At 33.9% G+C, this 25,391-nt stretch overlaps 1 protein-coding gene across 2 annotated transcripts; it reads right to left on the bottom strand.

Annotated features, from left to right (window-relative positions):
• Nucleotides 1–12,951: 12,951 nt before the first annotated feature.
• Nucleotides 12,952–20,304, bottom strand: LOC128206852 (caprin-2-like). Of its 2 annotated transcripts, none has more exons than XM_052909552.1 (3): nt 20,114–20,304; nt 18,370–18,649; nt 12,952–13,620 (listed from the first exon to the last, which is right to left on the bottom strand). In XM_052909552.1, the coding sequence occupies exons 2-3, from the start codon at nt 18,632–18,634 to the stop codon at nt 13,208–13,210; spliced, it is 678 nt and encodes a 225-aa protein (XP_052765512.1). In that variant the 5' UTR covers nt 18,635–18,649; nt 20,114–20,304; the 3' UTR covers nt 12,952–13,207. The 2 variants fall into 2 exon arrangements, with proteins under 2 accessions (XP_052765512.1, XP_052765511.1); XM_052909551.1 differs by having other exon boundaries at nt 20,004–20,302.
• Nucleotides 20,305–25,391: the final 5,087 nt, after the last annotated feature.

The following is a 25,391-nucleotide window of genomic DNA, read 5'->3' on the forward strand; positions in this document are numbered from 1 at the left end:
CAATATTGTTTACGTTTATATCCGAGGATGAAAACCTGGGGTTGATTAAGAATGTTTGAACTTACAACTCAGAAACTCTTTTGTTATGTTCTTACTAATTGTGTATGATATGTACAGTCAAACTTGGGGTTCGCTCACCTAAACGTATTTTTCACAAGAGATGTCCAATATCTCTTCTGTATTTCATAGATTTGAAAGTGTTCATACACCGGTGTGTTAATAGCTAATTAGACATTATCATTCTTTTTTAAAAAGTTTTCACAACTGTGAATATTGTGATCACAATTTCCGTGATGATTGACATTGGTGAAATTAAACGGTTTTGTCGCCTTTTCGATTTGAAGAAAACACAATTTAAAAGCTGTACTCTTAAAGGTTGACCTTTTTATTTTTTGTCTTCGAATGAGCTATTTTTACGTAAAAGACTTGAAACCAATGATACAAGACAGCTGGCAAAAGATCGGATCGCAGTGTTTCATATTAACGTTCAAAAATGGATGTTTTATGGCTAAAAGTATATCTAACGCTTTAAGAAATATTTCGGTCGTTTTTTAAACAATTAAGAATTGTTCATTATGAGTTATCTGTATTGAAAGCATTGATACCAAAATCAGCTGATTCTAAGACAAAAAATAAATTAAATGTAAAAACTGTCGATCTGTGAGAGTGCAGCTTTAAAACCATTTAAAATAACGCTGGTGAATGGATTGCTATAGACAAAGAAGAATGCAACACTTTTATTCATGGCTTTCTTGTGGTTTAGAGAGATTAATCAGTAAAATGATTTGACAAATTGTTCTCCGTTTTGAACTTTTAGCCCACTTTCACGTCCATATCAAACGTCAGTGCAAATAGAGCTAGGACACCATTGAACGACATTTCCGACATTACTGTATTTTTTTGCGTTCAACATTATTGTATGTTTCAGTGTAAGGTCGCAATATTTTTCAACGCGTGAGTACAAACAGTTATATCTGTATATAGAGTGTTGAAGCAACTGTATATATATATATATTTACTGTGGAATTTGGGGGAGGGGGTGAAATCTATTGCAATCTTATAAAACAAGGAAACAAACAAAAATCCTTAATGCGTATATTCATAATAATCATTGCAATCAATAAATAAAATTAAACTGCGCAAAAAATCTACCCGTCTTCGCTGAACTTACCTTGAATATTATTGAACGTGGCATTTATTTGTTTTAGCGCATTATTCGAATCAGTCACAACTTTTTCCAGCGTGCTGGACTGGTTCCTCTCGACTTCCTCCGTGAGCGAAACCAGTCTATGTTCTGCTTGCTCCTGTTGGTCCTTCATGACATTAACGACCGCATGCAAACGTTCTTTCTCATCTTTGAGATTGATCAAATTCTGTTCCACCTTTTCGGCCAACTTTTCAAAAGCAAATTCCATACGGACCATTCTCTCGAGCACCTTTTCCTCGTAGTCATATTTCGAGCACGCTGGACATGATGGCTCCGAGGCAAGTGTCGTGCTGACCAATAACAACAGCTGAAATAGTCCAGTCATTCTCTGATTATCATTCAGTTGACGTAACTATAAGTTGACACGCTAGCTAAATGTTTGCGAATGAGAATTATCGTAAAACATATTTAGACGCAGCTATCTATTATTTTACGACTACCGTATTTCCTCTAAGTATCCAAATCCTGATAGAAAGGCAAAATGATGCAATGCTAATAAGGGAAACGAAATGACACACCGCAATACTGGTTACCATTTATACACTGTGATATATTATCTCGGTTACTGGATCATTAACATAACGATTCAAATGTATCATGCTTTTCCATTTGGGTTTAGAATGTAAAGTTAAAAATCTCTCTCTGTTCGTACGTTTTCAAACGTTCAATCGTTAGTTAACAACGACGCAATATGTTCTATTTAAGTTGTTATAGATACCGCTAAAATTTTGAAACTGAACAATAAAATTATACATTTCAAATTTACTTTAAGTAATATTACGGTGGTTTTGATGTACTGGGGATGGTTAATGCCAGAAGCAGTAAAAGTGTTTCTCCGAGATAAATATGAAAAAAATATATGAGGCCTATTATTTTGATCTAAGAAAATATATAGGAACCGCGACAAACAGAAATGGGTTTCAATATTGTGTTACGTTAATCATACCCTTTAACTTTAATACAAATCAAACCAATAGGTAGAAATATCATGAGAGATGATGATTTCAAAAAAGAAGATATTGTAGAAATTGTTATATTTGTAATAAGAAGTATTTCAACGACTGTTTTAACACATTGCCCAATAATTCTAAAAAAATTCAAATAATTTAACAAATTAGATAGGCACATACACTCATTTGATTTGAAGAGCTTTGATGAGAATGGATGCACAAACACCTTCGCGAAAAAGCAAATGTATCCAGTGTTTAACATCAGGGTCAGGGTTATGATAAAAACATAGTTGAATGGCCTCTTCCGTGCAAAATTCGTTAATATACTTAGAAGTGCATTGTCATTGTACAAGTTAACCTAACGGCATATGTTTCTTAAACAAAAACACTTACATTTGTACATAAATGTTGATTTAAAGAAAGCTTCAAGGTCCTTAGAAACATAGATATATGACTGCCACAAAACAGTTTAAAGGGCCAAAAATGTATGAGGTTTTTATTGGTTGAAGAAATAAAACAATTTGCTTTAGAATTTAACGAGCATTAATCCATAAATGTTTGTAAAATTTATTTACAATATTGGTGTTAAATCTTATATATGATTTTCCGATTCAGGTTGTGCTAGATTATGGTTCTGTTTCGTGCAAACTAAGTGCTCTTCTTTGCAAATGTAACAATATAATTCTTTATTTGTTAAACACAGAACATGACAATACAAGTTGTAGTATTAATAGTATAACTGTTGCATAAACACTGCACATACAATCACCATCGGGCAATGATTTTTTTTTAGCATGGGCCCTATCTCTTGCTAATACTTCCAACTAAGACAGCGGATAAAATTTTAAGCCACGTAAATATATGGCGTTGTATTTTTGCTTACGTCGTACAATCTATAAGACCCCTTTTTGATTGTCGAGGCTCTTTAATAATTTAAAACACATGTTGTTGGAATCAGTTTTTAAACATATTTACGTTGCATTTGAAGGCAATTATAACCCGCATGAAATCCACATTAAAATAAGATAAATGTGACTTTTAATTGATTTACAACTTGTTTAGTACCTCTGTGTAACGACAACACTTCAAAACTCGTCTGGCGTTGCAATTAAATTTTGAGGTTGATTTATATAATTCGAAATGTCTGTGATTGCGGGGTGTGCTTATTGTATTTGTATTGTTTCTTTTGTGGGAAAACGATATTTACTTTCGAATGTATTTTCTGCAATATCATTTCAAAACTTGTTAACCACATTGTTTTAACAAAAACTCATTAGTGAGTGTTTATAAAATTATTAAAATAGAAAACTCTTCCTCATTGCCGAATGCTCAATTGCCCGCCCTTCAATATTTTGGCGCCTTATTAACTTTTTCTTTAGTTTTAATCAGGTTCGGAAGTGTGTTTTTCGAATGAACTCGAATTTATTGCCATCATTGTCCTTTGACCACATGTAATGTTTTAATTCTTGTTTACTTGTGCCCATAATTCTTTTACTCAGCCGCTACTTGTTTAAAACTATGACTAGTTATTCGAAGTTTATCTTTTAGCTTGTTTGTATACCAAAACATGTCCTTTTGCCCAATCAATACGTAGTTTACTAAACGTTATCCTATTTTAGGTATTAACCAGTTATACACAATTGACTGCAGCTTGTTATATTGATACTCTCTTGTGTCCATATGGTCTCTATGACGTAAGACTAGACTGTTGCATGTTTTTCTTACTGGCAATCCCTATGAATTCACTTGATAAAGGCCAGCTTCATAAAGGATTTAGTCGAAAGTAGAAAGTATATTAGTTTTATATTGATGCTATCTTGGGTCCATATGCTCTCATTCACGTAAGACTAGACTGATCGATTTTTTGCTTTCTGGTTATTATCTGTAATTTCAAATTATCTGGGCTCTGTTTTATGGAATATGTATGAAGGCATTTATTTTCGGCCGAAATCAATTTCACTTTGTTTTTCTAAGGTATCGCCACATTCATTTTTCCATCTGCGCCAGTTTGTTAAGATTTGTTAAGAAAAAACAACAACTTAATTTTGCACTCCAAATCAACCAAATTCTACTGTAACCTCAAAATCGGTGTGAATCATTAAGCGCAAATATCAGGAATGTTTATAAATTCTAATGTAAGAAGCGATGAATTTATGTCCATTGAAGCTCATGACAGAATTAATAGTGATCAAGAAAATTTTGAAACACAACCACGCACAAATGCCATTGATTGCTCAGCGTTTGCTCTACTGGAGAAACTCACCAATAAACAAGCAGAAAAAAACTTAAATAGTTTGATATTGAACAAGACAATAATGGCCTTTCTTAGATCATGTATGAATGTGGGCTTCACTTAAATAGGCATGGAAAGTGGCTAGAATTATGTGCTTATTTTATCAGATTGTGTGTGGTTTGGACTAACTCTCTAACTAGTGTGAAATTATTAAGATACGTATATTCTAATTCATTAGAGTTCTACCTTACGCATAAGGATATACTCTCTAAATGCAAGTACAATCTTAAATCTCTGTTTATGAATGGTATAATTTATCCTGATTTCTACGGCGAGTTTCTCCAAAAGCTGCCTAAAATTAAAATGATTTCTCCAATAAGACTTACTGATCGACTTAATGACCTTCTTAATTCTTTTCTGAACTAGCTTTAAGCTATAACGCTATTATTTTATATGATACATGTGTTATTGTATTCGGAAAATAAATTCTTGGCGACGTAATTCATGTTTATCTCATCTCTTCGCGACGACATTAATTCACATTTGTTTATGACACATACACCATTTTCGTTTGAGTTCATGAAATGCTGTTCTTATTCGTTTACTCTGATGTAAAGTTAAATGTTTAACTTTTGCCTCAACTTCTTTTTTTTCGATTTAGAAATATAATTCTCAACACCGTTTTCGATTAAAGTGAGTGAGCGTTGGAAACCGCGACTGTTTTTTTTCTGAAGATTTAAATTTCTTATGATAACTAATTAAATTGTTTAAATAAGGCAAGAACAACGAACCCGTAGATTCTCAGGCACATCTTTTTTAAGGATAATTCATGGTCATATAATATTAATATGTCAATATACTTTAACAAACAAACAGACGTGTTTTAGTTGAGCACACTTTTTAATAAAAAATGGGATGTACAATGGTATTTTCTAAATACACTAGATCCGAGGTTGTTTTCAATGGAGCATGACCGATAAGTTTTGATTGCCTGTTGGCTGTCACGTTCAAGTTAATCCAAATTGCGAAATGTGAAAAAAATCGGTCGTCACTCAATACAATCATCAAGTCAACATTCGGTTAATGGATAGTTCGCAATGAGCAAGGTTCTTTTTATTCATGGTTGTTTATCAAGATGTTTTGTTGTTGTTTTCTATAATAATTCTAACATAAAAAGCAATTTTCTCACTATGTTTTCAATTATGTATAAACACTATTTTCTTTTAAACGATTATACATTTTAACAACGCACACGTGCTTAAATCGTTCACCTTAATGTTCAATATCATATCGTTTCCTGTAGGAAGTTCTTTGTCCCATTCAAAAAGAATTTGACTTCAAGCAAGCCAAGTCAGTCGATACCTTCTATTCAAGTATGTCCTAACTTCTCCGACATACGGTTCTGGCCACATCTCTTGAATGATCTAAGCTTAACAGGCTTAAATAACATATTTTAATAGGCAAAAAATACTTAAATTCAATTTCGATAAATGAAAATGGTTTATTATGATTATTATAAAGATCTATTCATTCTCAAACTAAAACAAAGCATTTAAGTAAATATTACGCAAATAATAAAACGCAAATATTGAGCTTAGCTTAATCTTGTTAAAAGGGACTTAAAATGTTTCGAAAAATTCGGGCCATATTATATACATCCCGTCCCATGTCATCATATATACTAACAATTTTACCAAACCCGGCAGCTCCATGCTTTTCAAGGTGACACCAGCCCTTTAGTTTTAATTTCAACTCTATATTTCTTTTTATGAAAAAATGAACTAGCATTCACGTTATTGAAGCATTGTATGATCACTGCATTGAAATCCTCCCTGATCAATCATTAAGTGCAACATCCATGGCTTGTCGAACGAACATCGTTCAATATATTAATGGTTACCACAGTAATTCACATAACATATTTGTGATAACGCGTTGCACAACAGCACGTCAATTGTGATTGAAAGTACCGGTAAAATTATCCATTGGAAATTTGTCGCTGCAGTTATGTTCTTTTGGCTGATTGTTTGTATGTATAAAGTGCAGATTTTGTGTAAGTGAATAGTATTTTAATTGTGAACCTCAAATTGTTAAAAAGATATAAAAGTGGAAATAAATTTACGCTTTAATCAAACCATAGAAGTTAACGCATAATTTACAATTTTCAAAAGTTTAATGGTACACTTAGCACATATTAACATGTGATAAAAGGTATAATTAAGTATACTAAAAACTTTTCGTTCATTAAAACAGCTATATATATCCACCTTTTTTTAAGAAATGATATATAAACTATTAAATGCAAAATACAAGAAATTTAATAGTTTGCTGCCTTTGGCTCCGAATGATTTAAACAAAAGAGGTAACTTTTAAGTTCCACAGAAGAAATTATTGGACGCCTCTTGTAATTAACAGAACAGAACAGAACAGAACAGAATGTTTATTTAACTTAAGCATATACAGCTCATCGTTATAAACACAAAAAAATAAATACACCTAATCAATTCAATATTCATAATCAAATCAATATTGCATGCATGAAAAAACAAAAAAAGAATAATTTGCATTCTATTACTTACAATCGAGTTACACAATACCACGAGAGAGAAAAAGCAAACTTTAAATTACTAATTTAGCAGAAGTGAATGTGAGGAGGTCTTTAGGGGTGAATTATACATTCAAGTCTCTTATTTTAAAAGCTTTGGTACAAAAAATAGCTAATCTTACTAACAGAGATTTATTGTCAGAATTGAGTAATGATATAAATTTTACCATACTAGGATGTCTGACATAATATCTAGGAATATAATTCTGCCTTATATCATTATAAATTGGACAAACTAATACAAAATGAAATTCATCTTCAATATTGTTTAAATTACACAATGTACATTTTCTATTTTGTCTTTGAATATTGTTATGTCTCCCAAGTTCAATGTTTAGATTATGGGAGGATAATCGGAGCTTAGCTAAAATATTTCTATATTTGAAATTTTCCATTAAAACAATGTAAGTTGATATTTTAAATGTTTCCTTGATTTCCTTAAACAAATACAAGGATGAATGTGTTTCCATGGTAGCACGCCAACCGGTTATATACATGTCTCGTAATCTGTCTCTGAGCATGGGGACAAATGCACATACATTTACAGACTCAGGAAATTGCCAAACGTCCGCAAACCCGGATGACTGAAGGATAGTTTCAACTCTGTCGACCCAGTTTAGACTTTGTGGGTTAACCCGAAGTTCCCGGTATTGTTCTGTAATAATTTCCATGAGAATACAGTTATCTTGTTTCTCATTGTATAACTTGAGAAAATACTTAATAATACGAATATGTCGCTCAATATATAATGGAAATCTGCCTAGCTCTCCATAAAGTGACAAGGTATTTGTAGAGCGTTTGACATTTAGGACCCACTTGCAAAACTTTCTATGTACTCTTTCAATAACCTCTGTCTGGATATAGCCCCATACTTCACAGTTATAGTTCAATATAGACAAAACAAGTGCATCAAACAGATTAAACGTAATATCAATAGGGACGCGGTTATGCTTGAGCAAAGCCTTAAGTGCATTCGTAGAGCGCAATGCCTTTCCCGCCAGCGTGGTAGCTGCCTGCATGAAAGATCCACCACTGGAAAATACAATACCGAGGTAGTTAAATGAATTGACTATATCAACAGCCTGATCGTTATAAGTCCACTTATCGGATTTTCCTATACGCTCCCCTTTTCTAAATACCATTATCTTAGTTTTTTCCACATTGACCGTCAAATTCCATTTGCTACAATAAGTACTTAAATTATTCAAGGATTCCTGTAACCCCTCCCTCGTCTCTGACAGAATAGCGGCGTCATCTGCAAACAGCAATAAATATATTGAGATCTCATTGACGGTGAGACCTGCATTTATGCTTTGTTGTAAATGGAGTTCGATATCATTGAGGAAGAGAGAGAAGCAAATCGGGGAGGTTATTTCCCCTTGGAACAAGCCAATGTTACTTTCAAAGAAATCAGACAAAGACCCCAAGTGTTTTATGCACATTTTCACCTCGTTATACATCGACCGCAACAGGGACAAAAACTTTCCATCTATACCAAGTTTGATTAGCTTATACCAGAGGCGCCCCCTATCAATGCAATCATATGCCTTACGGAAGTCAACAAAACAGCAATACAGTTTTTTCTTCTTTCCTAATTGCCTTTGTATAATTGAGTTGAGTACAAAAACCGGATCAACCGTACTGTACTTGCTTTTGAAACCAAATTGAGCATCAGTCAGAATATCTTGCTCTTTAGCCCACATTTTAAGTCGGTCATTTAGTATAACTGTAAATAATTTAGCACAACAGCTAAGGAGCGTGATACCGCGGTAATTATTAGGATCAGATGTATCTCCCTTTTTATATATAGGAATTATGGCTCCTGTTGCCCATGATCTGGGAAATGATTGGGTATTAACTATATGATTAAAAAATAATCCTAGAGGTTTAATTATAATAGGTATTGATGCCGTAAAATACTCATAGAGTATATTATCAAGAGAACAGGCTTTATTGCTGCCTAATTTCTTAACAGCATTTATAATTTCCTCGTCACTTATAGGTTTATCTAAATTATCAAACGTAGGGCCATTATAGGGTTTAGTATCGAAATCTTCGACATATTCCCTACTTTCGTCGTCTACTTGAACCTCTATATTTGATATTAAATTATGGAAATAGTCCTTAAATTCTCTATTTGATATATTGTCTCCGGAATTACTACTTGTCCTCCTCTTAAATATCTTCCAAAATTCTCTAGGCGACTTTTTACGCATATCATTCATTTTTCTGCATCGCTCTTTATTAAAATTATTTTTGGACGTTCTACACTGATATTTATAATCCTTCCTTCCTTTTAAAGCTGCTATTCTATCTACATCAGATAATGAAATATTGTACTGAGACACAGCGTTTTTATAAACAATATATTTTCGTCTGCATTCTTGGTCATACCATTCCTTCCTATTTGTGTGTGCATTATCAAAATACTTTGGCCTTTTTTCAAAGTATTTCTGACCTTTATTACACAGAAAGGTCGTAAAGATATTAGTTAATTCGTCTACATTTCCTTCCTTGGAAATTGCATCATGTAAATCCTTCTCTAAATTGTGAATATCTGCACATACGTCCGCTACAAAGTTATCTTTAAATTTCGTGTCCCATTTATAATATATCCTGTTATTTGAAACACAATCATCGAGTTTAGTATGTGTTTTAAATGAAAAGCATAGAGGTGCATGATTAGAAAAGGTATTAAAATCCCCAACGATAAAACTCCTTAATGCATTGAAATTGTCGAGAGATGATAACAAATAATCGACAACACTTTGTCCGTTGTGGGTCATGCACGTGAAATTCCCACGGTCATTTCCCCATCGGCCGTTTACAATACGGATATTTGTAGCTTTACAAAGATCAAGTAAATAATCCCCAAAGCGGTTGGATGTTAGATCACGTGACTTTCGATTCGTGTGCGTATCAACCGGGGTTATGTCATCAATATCAATACGGCGGTCATTATCAATGAAATCATTTTTACGTCCTACTCTACTATTGGTGTCACCTGTGAGAAAGGTTTTACCCATATGGCTAAAATACGTGAAATCTTTTTCGATTTGTCTAAAAATGTCAACATTATACATGTTATGTATAGGAGATGATTCTGGCGCTATATATGTAACGCTCATGTAAATATCATAGTTTGTTTTAAAGAAATATTTATCATACTTTAACCATACAAGACAATCGATATCGTTTTTAACAACTTTTACGCCTTTTCTAATACTATTTTTAACATATATTATAATTCCGCCACTAGAGCGTTTGGCTTTACGATTCTGGTATTTTCTATATGAATGTATTGGGTTATCATAGCCTTTAAAATTAATATTTGACTTACTATTGGTCCACGTTTCGCTTAAACAGATAATATCATATCCACACAACAAATTCACCAAATCCGAGTCCGATTGTTTATTTACCGTAAGACCTTCAATGTTCCATGAAATACACTTCAGACCATCCTCACCACCGTCCTACTCACTGTCTCTATAGAGACGCTTGTTGACGTAGAGTTTATCCACCCTGATGTACGCCTCCTTCCCATCCTCACGTGCCTTGAGCATAATTGGGACCAGTTTTCGGCGCTTGTCCATGATCTCCCTCCGAAACGCCAATGGAATCGTCCTTGACCTGGCGGGCTGCCTGACGTACCCGCTCGCGATCTGGGTAGAAGGCGAATTTGACGACGATTGGCCGCGTTATGGCTGCGTTGAAAGCGCCTATGCGATGGGCGCACTGGATCCGAATATCGGTTGATGCATTTGTGACTTTAAGCTTTTCCTCAATGAGTTTTAATACTTTATGTTCACAATTTTCGTCTCTCTCTTCAGGGATTTTGTGGAACAAAAAGCCTTGAATATCGTCCTGAGCTCTTTCTTAATTCGATATATGTGTAAGATGAATATCTAAACCAGACAAAAAAGTTTTGCGGCATCAGTTTGTCACAAAAAATAACTTAGATAAGCGGAGCATTCAAAGCATTCAAAGTATACTGTAAACATGTCATAACATGTCATTGTTTGTCATACCTTTTGACGTACCTTCTGTGTCTGATAAGTAGTCATAGCATGGGAAGTAACATGGATATGTTTTAAAGACAAGTCTTGTTGGATTTTCTCCCTTTTTATGATAAATTAAAACCGTATTTATCTGCGCATGCTCAATATCTTTGAAATTACAAGCGGAGGTAAATGTGATTTAGTAAAATTCAATCAACTTTGAATTAATAATTAAAAATAAACCTTATCTATTGGAAAGTGTTTTTATAGACATATTTCATATATCTGATTGATAATATATTATAATCAGGCGTCTGCTATTTAACTTCCAAAATATGGCGTAAATCGTGACTGTCCGAGAACCACTACTGTCCGATAACTACTCGCTTACTGATATATGTTCATTATAGAAATGGTGAATCAAAACTGTTTCACTGGGATGATATGATTCCTCAGTACCTACTTTTTAAACACACTGATATAATGATCATCAACAAAATAGTTTGATTTGTTTAGCCATAATAATAATAATAATAATAATAATAATAATAATAATAATAATAAAATATTGAACGAATTTAAACGTAACGTCAAATTATATTTAATTTGGTGGCCTAGCTGCCTAACGGCAGGTTTGTTTTGGCTGCTTGGTGGCATAAATTCAGCGTCTTTGTAGCTTAGAGGCTTGAAGTCAGTGGTCTGGCGGACTAGAGGCGTGATATTAACAGCCTTATATTTCACATACAATACCAGTTTACTAAAACATTTGCATTAAATGAAGTACAAAATAATTCTTCTTGACGTATATTTACAGAACGTGTCATGGTAATTAACCATTTGTGTGTGTGTGTGTTTTTAAATATCGATATGCTGGTGTTGCGTTCAAGCTACGTGAACTTAGCGGCAAGTCGGCATATCGGCCATTTTCAAATTCTGTAGCAGTAACAGTAACATTTTGCTTTAGACACATTTGACTTTAATACTGCGGTAATTGCGTTTGGATTTCAGTGAATACAGAGCTATATACGGAATGTTACCACGTAATACATGCACTTTCCGTGATAATTTACCCGTTTTCGTTCAGTTTGACGTTTTATATAATCGATAAATACCATGAAAAGTGCCATGATGACACGGAAAATCATCATCATCATCAATAACAGAAGCATCAATAACAGTAGCAGAATCAATACCATCATCATCAGCATCAACATCACAATTTAGGACTAGCATTCTTATTTCTTATTATCTTCGTTGTCATCACCGTTATCAAAGCATATTTCTAATAAAACAGTAACAAAAGCAATACTTAAAGCTGCAGTATTAAAATATTTTAACTAGAATGAGTTGTTTTAGCAGTATTTTTTTGTTTTAAAAGCAGTTGAAATATGACTCTATAACCGTAAGTATTTAAAACACATAATTGACCAATTTATACGCTGACTAGAATTGCGGAATCAAAGAATGATTAGGCTTCGTAATAAATTGAATACGGCGCGTTGTAATTGTAGTCAGTAAACATTACGCAATGTACAACGACCAACAGTGAGAGCGATAAGAAGTTTGGAGATCAAAAATAAGTAAACGTTGTTCATACCAGGTATGATTTCAAAATATTGCGTTTACATTTGACCTTGTGACCTTGCGTTTTGTTGCCAAGGAATTGTGATATTGAGATAAACACAGTAATGATACATGCAGTGCTTTGATATAGTATGCCGATGTTATGAGTTTATCTCGGACATATCTCGAATTATTGTTGTTCATTTAAATTAAGACATGAAGAATACAACCGCAGATTGCAGGAAAATGAAACATGGCTTACTGACGTCATCCTTATATTTAACGCTGATTTATATGTATGAATATCATGTAGTGTTATCAAATATTTTCAAAAAACTACCGACACTGTTTATATAACAACGGATTGAAGGAAAACGATACATGAATCACTGACCTTAAATAAAATAAAGTGTTATTTATTGACGGCAAAGCATACAACATGCATATACAGCTTCCTTTGTTATGACACAAACAAATAATTCATCAATAACGGTATATGTATAAACAACGATATAAATGATAACAAAAATCATTCAAATAATATAGTTTTGTTAATAAAAACAACTAATTTATCACTACAAAATTTATTTTCATTTTCATTGCATCTGTTCTGTATTTTCAGTGCTCTAAGTTAATGACCTAAGCACGTCAGTTGTGAATGAGAGCACCACCAAAACTCGTCCAACGAATAGAATCATCAACAAGTTGTCTGGTCGAGCCCCCACTGGAGCATTGTACCCAGACATTTTCCCCGGCATCAAGCTGTACAAACACCTGACTACTAGAGCATTCATAGTTGTTATTGTCACGTTGTACACTTGCAACGAGAATTGAACCTTCCTTAACTATCTGGAGAACAGCATAATTATTTGGAGGCGAACATGTGTGCATAAGGAACAAGTAGAGTCCCCGTGTTGGAGCGGTGAACTTGCCCGAAGTGGATCTGTAGCCGTTTCCCTGGTTTGTCTCCACTGTCTTGTAAACTATCACCTCACCTGTGGTAAGGGGGGTGGTCTGTGGAGAGCGGGCGTGGAAGTATACCAGTGGAGTAACTATTTGATCTGAAACATTATGTTTAATTGTGTATTTGGTAAAAATAATAAATGCAAAACTTTTAATCATATTTTTTTAAGTAAATAGTAGTTATATTGTTTACTTTTATATCCGACGATGAAGACCTGGCGTTGGTAACGAATGTATGAACTTACAATTCACGAACCCTTTTGTAATGTTCTTACTTATTGTGTAAGATATGTACAGTCAAACTTTGGGTTCGCTAACCTTCACGTATTTTTTTTTACAAAAGTTGTCCTATATAACTTCTGTATTTGACAGATATGTAAGTTTGGGCCTCTAGTGAAGTCCTGGCATGGTACATGGGGAATGATAAATGGTGGTTGGTGTAATGTGTATGGTGTTTGATGCATTTTACATAGTTAAGAGTGCATGGTACAAAGTGCGTGGTGTATGGTGCATGGTGGACAGTACATAGAGTAACATGCACGGTGCATTATTCATGGCATGGTGCGAAGTGCATGGCGTAAAGAACATTCTGTAAGGTGTATGGTGCATTAGAGCAAGGTGCATGGTACATTGTGCATGGTGAACGGTGCATTATTCATGGCATGGTGCAAAGTGCATGGTGTATAGTACAATGTTTAAAGAATATGGTGCATTAGAGCAAGGTTCATGGTACATTGTGTAAGGTGCATGGTGCATTATTCATGGGATGGTGCAAAGTGCATGGTGTATAGTGTTTGGTATATGGTGTATGTGTGTATGGTGCATAAGTACTTGGTACATAGTACATCGTGTAAGGTGTATGGTGCATTATAGCAAGGTGCATGCAAGGTGCATGGTGTTAAGTGCTTGGTATATGATGTATGTGTGGATGGTGCATAATTGCAAGGTGCATAGTACTTCGTGTATGGTGCAAAGTGCATAATTGCACGATGCACAGTACATTGTGTAAGATGTATGGTGCATTAGAACAAGGTGCATAATACATTGTGTAAGGTGTATGGTGCATCAGATCAAGGTGCATGGTACATTCTGTAAGGTTTATGGTGCATAAGTTTAATGAATGAATGATACATTGTACATCATGTATGGTGTATAAGTGCATGGTGCGTGGTACATCGTGTATGGTGAATGGTACATTAGTGCATAGCTCATGCTTTATGTTGTATTGTGCATCATTGCATGGTGCTAAGTAAATCGTTTATCGTGTATGGTGTAATAGTGCAAGGTGCATTACAGAATGGTGTATAGTGCATAGTATATCTTGTATGGTGTTTGGTACATTAAGGTTGGTGCATGAGTGCACGGTACATAGTACATTGTGTAAGGTTTATGGTGCATGGTGCATAGTACATTGTGTAAGGTGTATGATGCATTAGTGCATAGTGCATAGTACATTGTGTAAGGTGTATGATGCATTAGTGCATGGTGCATGATACATCTCGTGTGACGCATAGTACATCGTGTATGGTGTTTGGTACACGGTGCATGGTACATCGTGTATGGTGCATTTGTGCATGGTACATGATAAATTGTGTATGGTGTGTGGTGCACGGTGCATTATTCCTGGCATGGTGCATGGTGCATGTAACGTGGTACATTATTTAAGGTGTATGGTGCATTATGTTTGGTATTTGGTGTATTGGTGTATGATATATTGGTGCATTTTGCAAGTGTGCATGGTGCATTGTTACATAGTGCATGTGTCATGGTTAATGACGCTTGTGTGCATGGTTTGTTATGCTGTGTATTTACTATCCACATGTTACTATTTCATGCATGTTTTTAACCACATTGGCAGTTTACATTGAGAAGGTTGAAAGAAATCATTTAAATAGAGTCTCATCAACGTTATTCACAGTCTAATCCAATGACGGCAAGTCGTTTAGCGGCGAAAACAAATGATAAAACGTTGATAGAAAAATATGTACTCTATAGAAACATACGTATATACAGAAAACTTTTTAGAATCACCGGTGATTTAATAGCCAATTAGACATTATCATATGTTTTCCAAGTGCATTTTTCACAATTGATCCCTATTTCGACGTTGGTAAAATTATACAGTTATGTCGCTTTTTCGATTGTAAGATAAGTTTTTTGTTAAGCTGTACTCTCAAAGATTGATTTTTTTTGGTCTTCGAATAAGCCAATTTTGCCTAAAATATTTGAAACCAATGATACAAGACAGCTGTCAAGAGATCGGATTGCAGTGTATCCTATTTACGTTCGAAAAAGAATGATTAATGGTTAAAAGTATTGATGTTCCGATGATCGATTATAATCGAAAATCGATTGGTTGGGCCTGAAATCGGCGACAATCGATAGTATTCAGATGTTATCTTTAACAAAATGGCTGATGAAAGCCACAATGAGCAAGTAAATGAACTATTTTTTATACAACAACACTTAATAACTTCAATCATAGACATAAGGTATATGCATATAATGATTAAGAGTTTAATACTGTACATGAATAAAACTACAACTCGGGTACTATCTAGTATTTTAAAAACCGATTGTACTATCGATAATCGGTTACTTGAGTGGAACCGATCATCGATAGTAAAATTGCAACCGATTCCAAACACTAGTTAAAAGTGTTACTAACGCTTAAGAAAATTGTAATTTTTGCAGTTTTTTTAATAATAAGGACTTGTTCTATTATAAGTTATCTTTAAAGAATGCATTGAAAGTAATAATACCGAAATCAACTGATTCTGAGACAAAAAATTAAAAAAGGTTAAAAGTGTCAATTTGTGAGAGTGCAGCTTAAACCCATTTCATAATGACGCTTATGTATGGGTTGCTATGGACAAATAAGCATACAACAGTTTTATTCGTGGCTTTTCTTGTTGTTAACGTTCAAATCAATGTCGGTGTAAACAGGGCTAAGGCATAATTTATCGACATTTCCAGCATGACTGTATTTTTGCCTTCAAAATTATCGTATGTTTCAGTGTATGATCAACGCATGTGTACCAAATGTTATTTTTCACGAGTGATGTTGCAAATATAGAAATATTTACTTTTGGTAATAACGAGGTGAAATCTATAAGTCTGTTCATATATTGTTCCATATCCCATAGTGATATATAAAACCAACATTGTTGGCGTTATCCATATCTACCACCAAATACCGTCCTATTATCAAAAGCTACCAAAGAAGTTCCACCAAATTTGTCAACTCAAGGACAGGAAACTCGTGCACAATGGCCTCCAATAAAAATAAGACAATAAAGCTTTACATTCAACCAAAAATAAAATGGATTTCATAAAAACAAACTTTAAGGCCTTGTGTCTGTTATATACATTGACATAAGTGGTAGTTTGCTTGTGTTAAAACCGCAAAAAAGAACCCGAATTCGGTTTTAAAGCGAATAAATGATTAGCACGAAGTTGGTAATATTAGTTTTATGAGAAAAGAATATTTATTTGTCGTGTATTTTTAGAACTTTAAGATGTTATTATATATTGTAAAACATATCAACTATGCCATTGGCAAAAACATCCATTTTGAACGAATTTTTTGCAGTTGTACTTGAAACGTCTTGTTTTCTGCCCAAATAGAACCTTAACATTTAGCTCGCGCGCGCGGCTTTTGTTCTTCCCTTGCAGTCATAACAAATTGCGGTGCTTAACATATTTTAAAGATCATATTTGTCAAGATTCTAGTTTTTTGCTACATTTTTAATATATGGACGTTTTGAATAAACAAGACAGTTATGTAATTTGAGTGAACGTCCCTGTAGATTGTTGTAGAATGTTTTGGCACATTTTTTTTTACATACAAGGCCATACTCCTCTTATCTGGGTTCTTTTAGTTAATACAATTTATTAAAAAACGAGTCTTTTCAAAAATTTCATCAGTGCTTAAATGTAAAAATAATTTTTGATTCAATTAAGTTATTAATTGAGGATAACATTTAATTTTGTGTGAATTTTTTTTTTTTTAATATATTGTATTCACTATTTTATGTGGATTTAATTATTTTGAATGTATTTTTTTGTACATTATTCTTTATTCTGGGGATTTGATAGTTCACATTGCTTCTTTAAAATACTTTTTTTTTGTAAAACTGCTCATTAATATAAATATTATTTTGGTTTATCTCCCTCTTTGGGTGGTCGAAAACATTAACTAAATTTCGCAAACGAAAAGTGTATGACCTTAGATTAATAACTTCTTGCATGTGTATACAGTATGATTGCATACGTTCCATTTGTTAAAAGGGTTAAACAAATCATTACATAATGGTTTAAAAATCTATATATATATACATGTGTATGGATCCAAATATATGTAAGAAATATTACACATCACTGAGGGTCATATGACATTATAAGGACCGTCCAGTCAGCCCCCGAAAGTGAATATGGACGGAGGCGTAAGCTGAGCCCCATTCACTTTTGGGGGCTGACTGGCCGGTCCTTATAATGCCATATGGCCCGAAGTGGTGTGTAAATATGTGTTATATTATACCGAACATTTTAAATAACCAATAGTTTTAATGTGCTTTAGATGTGTTAATTAAACTAAGTTAATAATGTTTACTTGTGACAAATTTTCGCCGTTGTGAAAATAGCAAGCCGCACTTACCAGTTGTATTACGTCAGCGGTCCATATTACATTTTTGGCGAGTTTCGGACCGGCCAGAAATATAATATGGACCGCTGACGTCATAAAACTGGATTTGTATCAAAAAACAGTGATATACGGACCGATCGACTTTATATATACAAAGAAGAGACACATTAATGTAAGGTATAATAATATAAGGTATACTTACTGGTTTGGTTTCTCTCAACATCTTCAATGCGCGAAACCAGTCTACGCTCCGCGTGTTTCTGTTGATCCATTAGGGTATCAACGACCTCAGATAAGCGTTTGTTCTCATTCTTGAGCCGCGTTAGGTCTTGCTCAACAGTGAACTCCATACGGATCATTCTCTCAAGCAAATTTTGCTCGTAGTCATATTTGGAGCACGCTGGACAGGATGGCTCCGAGGCAAGGGTCGTGCTGACTAATAAAAACAGCTGAAGTAATCCAGTCATATTGCGATGTGTTCACTGGAAAATGATACCGTTGTAAGAATTATATTTACAATGTAACAAAGCTTCACACGTGGTATACAACTACATCAGAGGTTATATTAGAGCCTTTTTTCTATTTCAATAGCAAATTGCATAAACCGAATAATTGGTTATCATCCATTAACAGAGATAACATGGAAGAAACATGAACATGCTTTCAAAGCAAGAGGATTTTCGTTTTAACCATCTTTCAGAAAGAGACTTTAAAAAACTTTGTTTTGACTAAAAAAACATCTATACCAGCACTGGTACTTTAACTAAAAAACACTCTATGAATTTCGTTTCCTTCTATTAAATGACTAAAAAAGCTAAAACACTACAAATAAGAAGCATGTTCTTTCGGTGTAGCTGTATAAGATTGGTTTTGACTTTGATATTTCACCAATCAAACGTTATATAAAGTCGACTAGTTTAAATAAACAGAACGTTTTCATCGATGGTTTATACTTTACGTGGAAGTTGTGTCTTGAAAATATAATGTAGTTTTTATTTAAACCTAGTCTTTTGAAGGTATCTTATTTGAACGTATTCTATTCTTGATGTTTTATAGTTCAATTAACGATAATGTTAAATGTTGATGCAAAGTGACCCCAAACATTTTTTGTATTATTTAAATTGGTATTGCCTTTAATTACTTATATGTTAAATAAATGACTTCCCACACATTTTTGATAAAGCTTTAGAAGATGCTTTTGTTTTATTTCAACTGAAACTGAACTTAATTATTTGCAATTTTTGGGCAAACAATTCTTGTTTGTAATATTTGTTTCTGTGTATTTCTACATATTCTGTATCTACTTATGAAACCCTTTTAATTGATTATGGGGTCAAGTGGCATTCAAAATATGCACACCCCTTTGGCAAAACAATCGGGGCCCACGGTTTGTCTTCCAGAGCTTGCCGGAGACCAAAAACAGTAACGATTTTCGACATCTAAATTACAAAATTATTGCACAAGATTATGTGTCGTAAGAAAACAGCTTCTTGGTGTTATGTTTATATCAGTGTTAGTAAAGTCTCCAAAAAACCGCTTACACAATTGAGAAATATGCAATATCGTGAACAATTGTAAATACTGCATGAAGGCACGAAACGAAGCGTTAAATGTAACGTTCCAAATTATTCGTCTTACCTAATTATAGTTATAAATATATGATAACAACTAATAACAGTAGTATATACATCACAGTGACACGGATTTCAAAACGTTGAGTTTGCAAATAAATGCGTAGTAAGCATGAGCGAATAGTTTGATTACAGCAGCAGTATCAAGCATAGCAGCCGAAAAACATTTAAATCAGAAATCAATAATAAGATAATGCATGGTTACCTGAAACTAATAGCTATACACGTTTAATCCGTACAAGTGTTGGCCCTGTATATCCAATGATGCAGCGTAAGTTCTGCATTTATATATATGTATATATATTTTAAACTTACTTTTTTCGTATTGTAATATTTCCATATAAGGATATGTTTAGGATACAAAGAGAAATGCATCTATGGGAAGGAAGTAAAACAAAAACAAAAGCAAACTGTTAACAATACAGATGTTCTAGTTTAGCCTAATCAGAACACTGACACAAACAAAGTCCAAATATTCTTCCTTAAGCATGGGATTTCATTCGTTGATCTTTACCTTCTTGAACCTCTGTAGAAGGCTTTTGAGATCGACTGAAAAGAGTTTTTATGTTTGTGGTCAACATAACTATCTGTTGATGATTTTATAGGAAGTAAACAAGTTGTTATTATTTTAGTTCAGTGTCAGGTGATATAAAACAAACATAATCTGTCCTGCTTCCTTCTTCCGTCTTACACTAGTAATGACACGTGCTACAAAGACTGAAAAAAAGAGTCATTTTCTTACATATTTGTAAAGTAAGTGCGTTAGATTTAAAATATATATGTCTGACAAGGAAGCGAATATGTTATTGTATTATATATCTAAACATCAAAATCACATAAAGATGAGGCGGTTCCTTGTAAGATGGAAATTACAATGAAAAGTCGGGTAGTCAACTATTTCGGTGAAGACCGTATGCAGAGAAAAGATACGTGACAGACACTTAGGCGTAACAAAAAAAACATGTTTTATCTATTCTAATTATTGTACCGACCATATATTTTAATGTCAGCGGACTTTATGTTTACCGTTTTATTTTCCGTTAAACTTTTGCAACAGAAATAAAGAAGAATAGAACATAAAGACGGTTTTCATAATAAAAAACATAAACCAGACGTAACTGTACTAAAAACAGACTTAACATTTAGAGACAGACAACCACTAAAAAAACGCAGAGAGACTACACGGAAATCAAAATATCTGTATTAATAAACGGAAGTTACATTAAGGGTTCAACTTTTTCATTCGAAATAAGCTCAGAATCATGAAGTTTTTTCTCAATGTTATTCATTTTCAGTCGAGACATAATTAGTAATGAATATTGGTATTCAATCAGGCAGCTTTTTAGACATTTGTAAGTATTTATTAATACAGGGGCAAGTCATGCAGTGATGTTTGTATTACAAACGCTGTATAGAGGCACAAGGCTAGGGTCCACAAGACATTGAACATGAAATACACAACGCACAAGTCCTGTTAATCATGAATTATTGTCTAAAAATGAAAGCAAAGAATGCATTAACTTTTACGAGGACAATTTTTATAAATTTTAAGTTCCATAACCAATGCTCAAATATGAATTAATGTAAACATGTTGATTTTTAAAGAACTATATTGTCACTATCTTATTATTGAAAAACACCGTACATTCAAAAAACATTAAAGAAATACTTTTTCCATTTTCTATCTGTCTACTAGAACAGGAATGCATGTCTGTGTCATATTCTATAGTTGCAATGAGGACTGATCCTTCCTTACTATCTAGATAATACCATATTTAGTCAAAGGCGTACATATGTGCATGAAAAACGAGTAGAGTCCCCAAATTGGAGCGGTGAATTTGCCAGTGGTGGAGCTGTAGCCGTTTCCCTGGTTGGTCACTACTGTCTTATATCACCTCACGTGTAGACAGGCTTCAGGTCTGCGGAAAGTGGGCGTGAGAATAAACCAGTGGAGTAACATTTTGGTCTGAAACATAACGTTTTATTGTTTAAAAATATTAACTGTAAACTTGTATTCATTAAAAAGTATAAGAACATGCTAGAGATATAGTTTTTATCAGATGGTGAATATATCGGTTAGATAAAACGAATTTGTGAAAACACAATTCAAAAACACTTTGTTTATTGTGATTTCTAATTGTGAAAGGAATGCACAGTCAAACTTCGGCGTTGCATACACAAACATATGTTTCACAAAAGTTACTAGGAAAATTGGTTTATTAGTGAAATACTGTTCCATTGTCCTTTCGTCCGTCGGTTCGTCTGCGATCTGTCTGTCGATAACTAATTACTAGGCCATTACACAATGGTATCGAAAACTTCTATGATTTCATCAGCAGTTGCAAAGTTATAAAAACATACACTAAAAGCAAAATATCACATAGCAAAAATGAGAATGGTACAAATTCAAGTGCAGAAAGGGTATCATAGTAATAGTAACAGAAAATGGACATAATATGAAGCCAGTAAGAGAAAAAGATGAATAATACAAGTAAAGAAAACAATATAGAAAAAATGGTATTTAAAAGGAACATGTTATGGTATGAACTCAGGTGTGACAAAAGAAGAAGTAAAGACGTAAATATGTGTCAAATAAATGTAGCTGATAAAAAATAAATATAAAAAGTATAAAGGACTCGAGAACGCCATTCTTCTCATTTACTTCATCTTATGACGATATGGTAAAAGACAAATATGCATGAAATAGTAACTTGACATCGAATGCAACAGGCACAAAACACCATACACCCAAGCGTCATTAACCATATCACATACACGTTGTACCCATTAACCATGCCCACATGCACCATGTCATACCCACCATGAACCCATGCACCATGCACCATGCAAAAGACATACATCCACAATGCACCCATACACCATGACCCGTGCACGCAGGCACTATGGACCATGTCAATGCACCTTATACCATGTACCATGTACACTTGGCCAGTGCACTCATAAACCTTGCACCAATACACCACACCAATTTACCATACACTAAACACAATTCACCATACACCTTAAATCAAACACCCAATCACATGCACACATGCACCATACCATGAAAATGCAACGTGCGCCAAACGAAATGTGGCATGCACTAATACATCAAACTCCCATACGCATGCGTCACACAACATATACCATGTACCATACAACCACCATGTAAAATGCACCATACACTATTCACCACGCAACATATACCATGCACCGTGTACTATGCCAAACAAAATGCACAATACTATACTTTAGCCAACACACAGTGTATATGTTTTACATTAATTGTGAAAGAGGCCGCACTTCCGAAGGTGGGTATTAAAGATGGTTCATTATAACAGCTGTAAATTTGCCTGTTCAGTTAGGGTTATGCTAAGATCTGAGTTTTATTTTTTTTAAATCTTTTGTGTCAAATGATTCATAATTGCAACGTTTATTGTACAAAAGGCCGCCGGCCCAAACACAAACACAAAAGCATACAAATATGATACAAACGTGATAGATAGTGACAATGACATGCAATGATGCCGAACTTAAACTTTCATAAAATATTTCCTTTCATCAAATACATAGTATATCGACAAAGCTAAACAAGTATAAAAAATATCTACAGTAGGGTATTCTCGATAGTAGTTTGCATATAAACATTCCTTAAAACATTAGATCTAAAAGGACATATCAAGGGAAAAAAGGAATTCACCTTCAATACAATTTTCGCAGTATGGGTAAGTGCGTATTTCTCTATACAATAGAGGTCAAATTTCAGTTCGACAGTAAACATTTCTCGGACGCTTCTTGTAATCAACATGTACAACAACAGTATGTGTGTAAGATTAATATCTTCACCAGAAAAAAAGAAGTTTTGCAGAATCAATTTGTCATAAAGATTTTTTTTAGCAGAAAAATACAAAGTTTACTATATACCATAACATACCATAACATAACATTTCATTTAAATTGTTTTTAAAGACGAGAGTTGTCGTCCTTTTGATTATAAATTAAATCCTAATTTTCTGTGCATGCGAACTACCCTTGAAATTTAGAGCGGAAACAACATGTGCTTTTGTAAACGGTAATCAACCTTTGATATATAATTCCTATTGGAAAGTGTTTTACAGTACAATTTTATCTATCTGATTGATGATATAATAACAAGGCGTCTGATATTTAACTTCCAAAATGAGGAGTAAATCGTGTTCTAGAACCCCTACTGTTCGATAACTACTCGCCTACTGGTAGATAATCATAATAAAAATGGTGAATCAATAAACTTTGTCGTCTGGATCATACATCTGTGTTCATTTAACCGTTTCACTGAGATGGAATGATCGGTCAGTATCTACTTATATTAAACACTTATATAGTGATGAACAACAAAATAGCTTTTTAATCATGTTAATAAAAACATAATAAAACGTAGTGTGAAATTACATTTTATTTGGTGGCCTAGCTGCCTAACGGCCTGGCGGAGTAAAGTTGACAGCTTATTGGCATGAAGACGACGGCCTTGCTGCTTAGAGGTTTGAAGTTAGCGGTCTGGTGTCCTAGAGGCGTGATATTAACGGCCTGATATTGGAGATCATATACAGTACCAGTTACATAAACATTTGCATGAAACAAAGAGCAAAATACATCTTTTTTGACGTCTTCTTACCGAGCGTGTTATGATAATTAACCATTCTTTGCCGATTTCGGCGATATTGTGGCCTAACGATCAGGCTCTCTGAACTTAGCGACCAGGCGGAATAGTGGCCATATTCAAATTATGTAGCAGTAAGAGTAACGTTTGGCTTTTTTCTTCTCTTCCTCCTCCTGCTCCTCCTCCTCCTGCTCCTCCTCCTCCTCCTCCTCCTCCTCCTCATCATCATCATCATCATCATTTTTATCATTATAATCATCATACTCATATAATCATCATCATAATCACCATCAACATCAGCAATAACAACAACAGCAGCACCACCAACAATAGCAATAACATCAATATCAGCAGCAGCAACAGCAGCAGTAGCAACATCATCAAAGCAGTAGCAGCTACTTTAGCAGCAGCATTTTAAGCATCAACAACATCACTTAAGACCAGCATTATTATTTTTTGTCATTGTCAACACCATTATAAAGCATATCTATAATGTAACAGCATCAAAAGCAAATCTTAAAGCTTCTAAACTAAATAAGTACAACTTGTATAAGCTGTTGTAGCAGAAGGTTTAGTTATACTAAAAGAAGTTGGAATATTTCTCTATATCTATTAGTATAAAAACCCACAGAATTGACGAATATGTTCGCTGACTTCAACCGCTGATACAGTGAACGCTTAGGCTTTATTATTTATGGAATACAGCACGAGGTAAATGCTTCAGTAATTAACGTAGATAAAATGTCACAAAATGCACGACGACCATCATTGATTGCCGTTTTAATGAAGAGAAGTTTGGAGATCAGAAATCAGTTAACGTTTGCCATACCAGCTATGATTTCTAAATATTACCTTTACATTTGACCCAGTGACCTTTTGTTTTGTTACCAAGGAATTGTGATATTGAGAAAAAACAGTAATGATGCATGCATGGCCTTGAAAATGTATAGCATG

Source organism: Mya arenaria, chromosome 10 (assembly GCF_026914265.1).
Source record: "Mya arenaria isolate MELC-2E11 chromosome 10, ASM2691426v1".
Lineage (NCBI taxonomy): Eukaryota > Metazoa > Mollusca > Bivalvia > Myida > Myidae > Mya > Mya arenaria.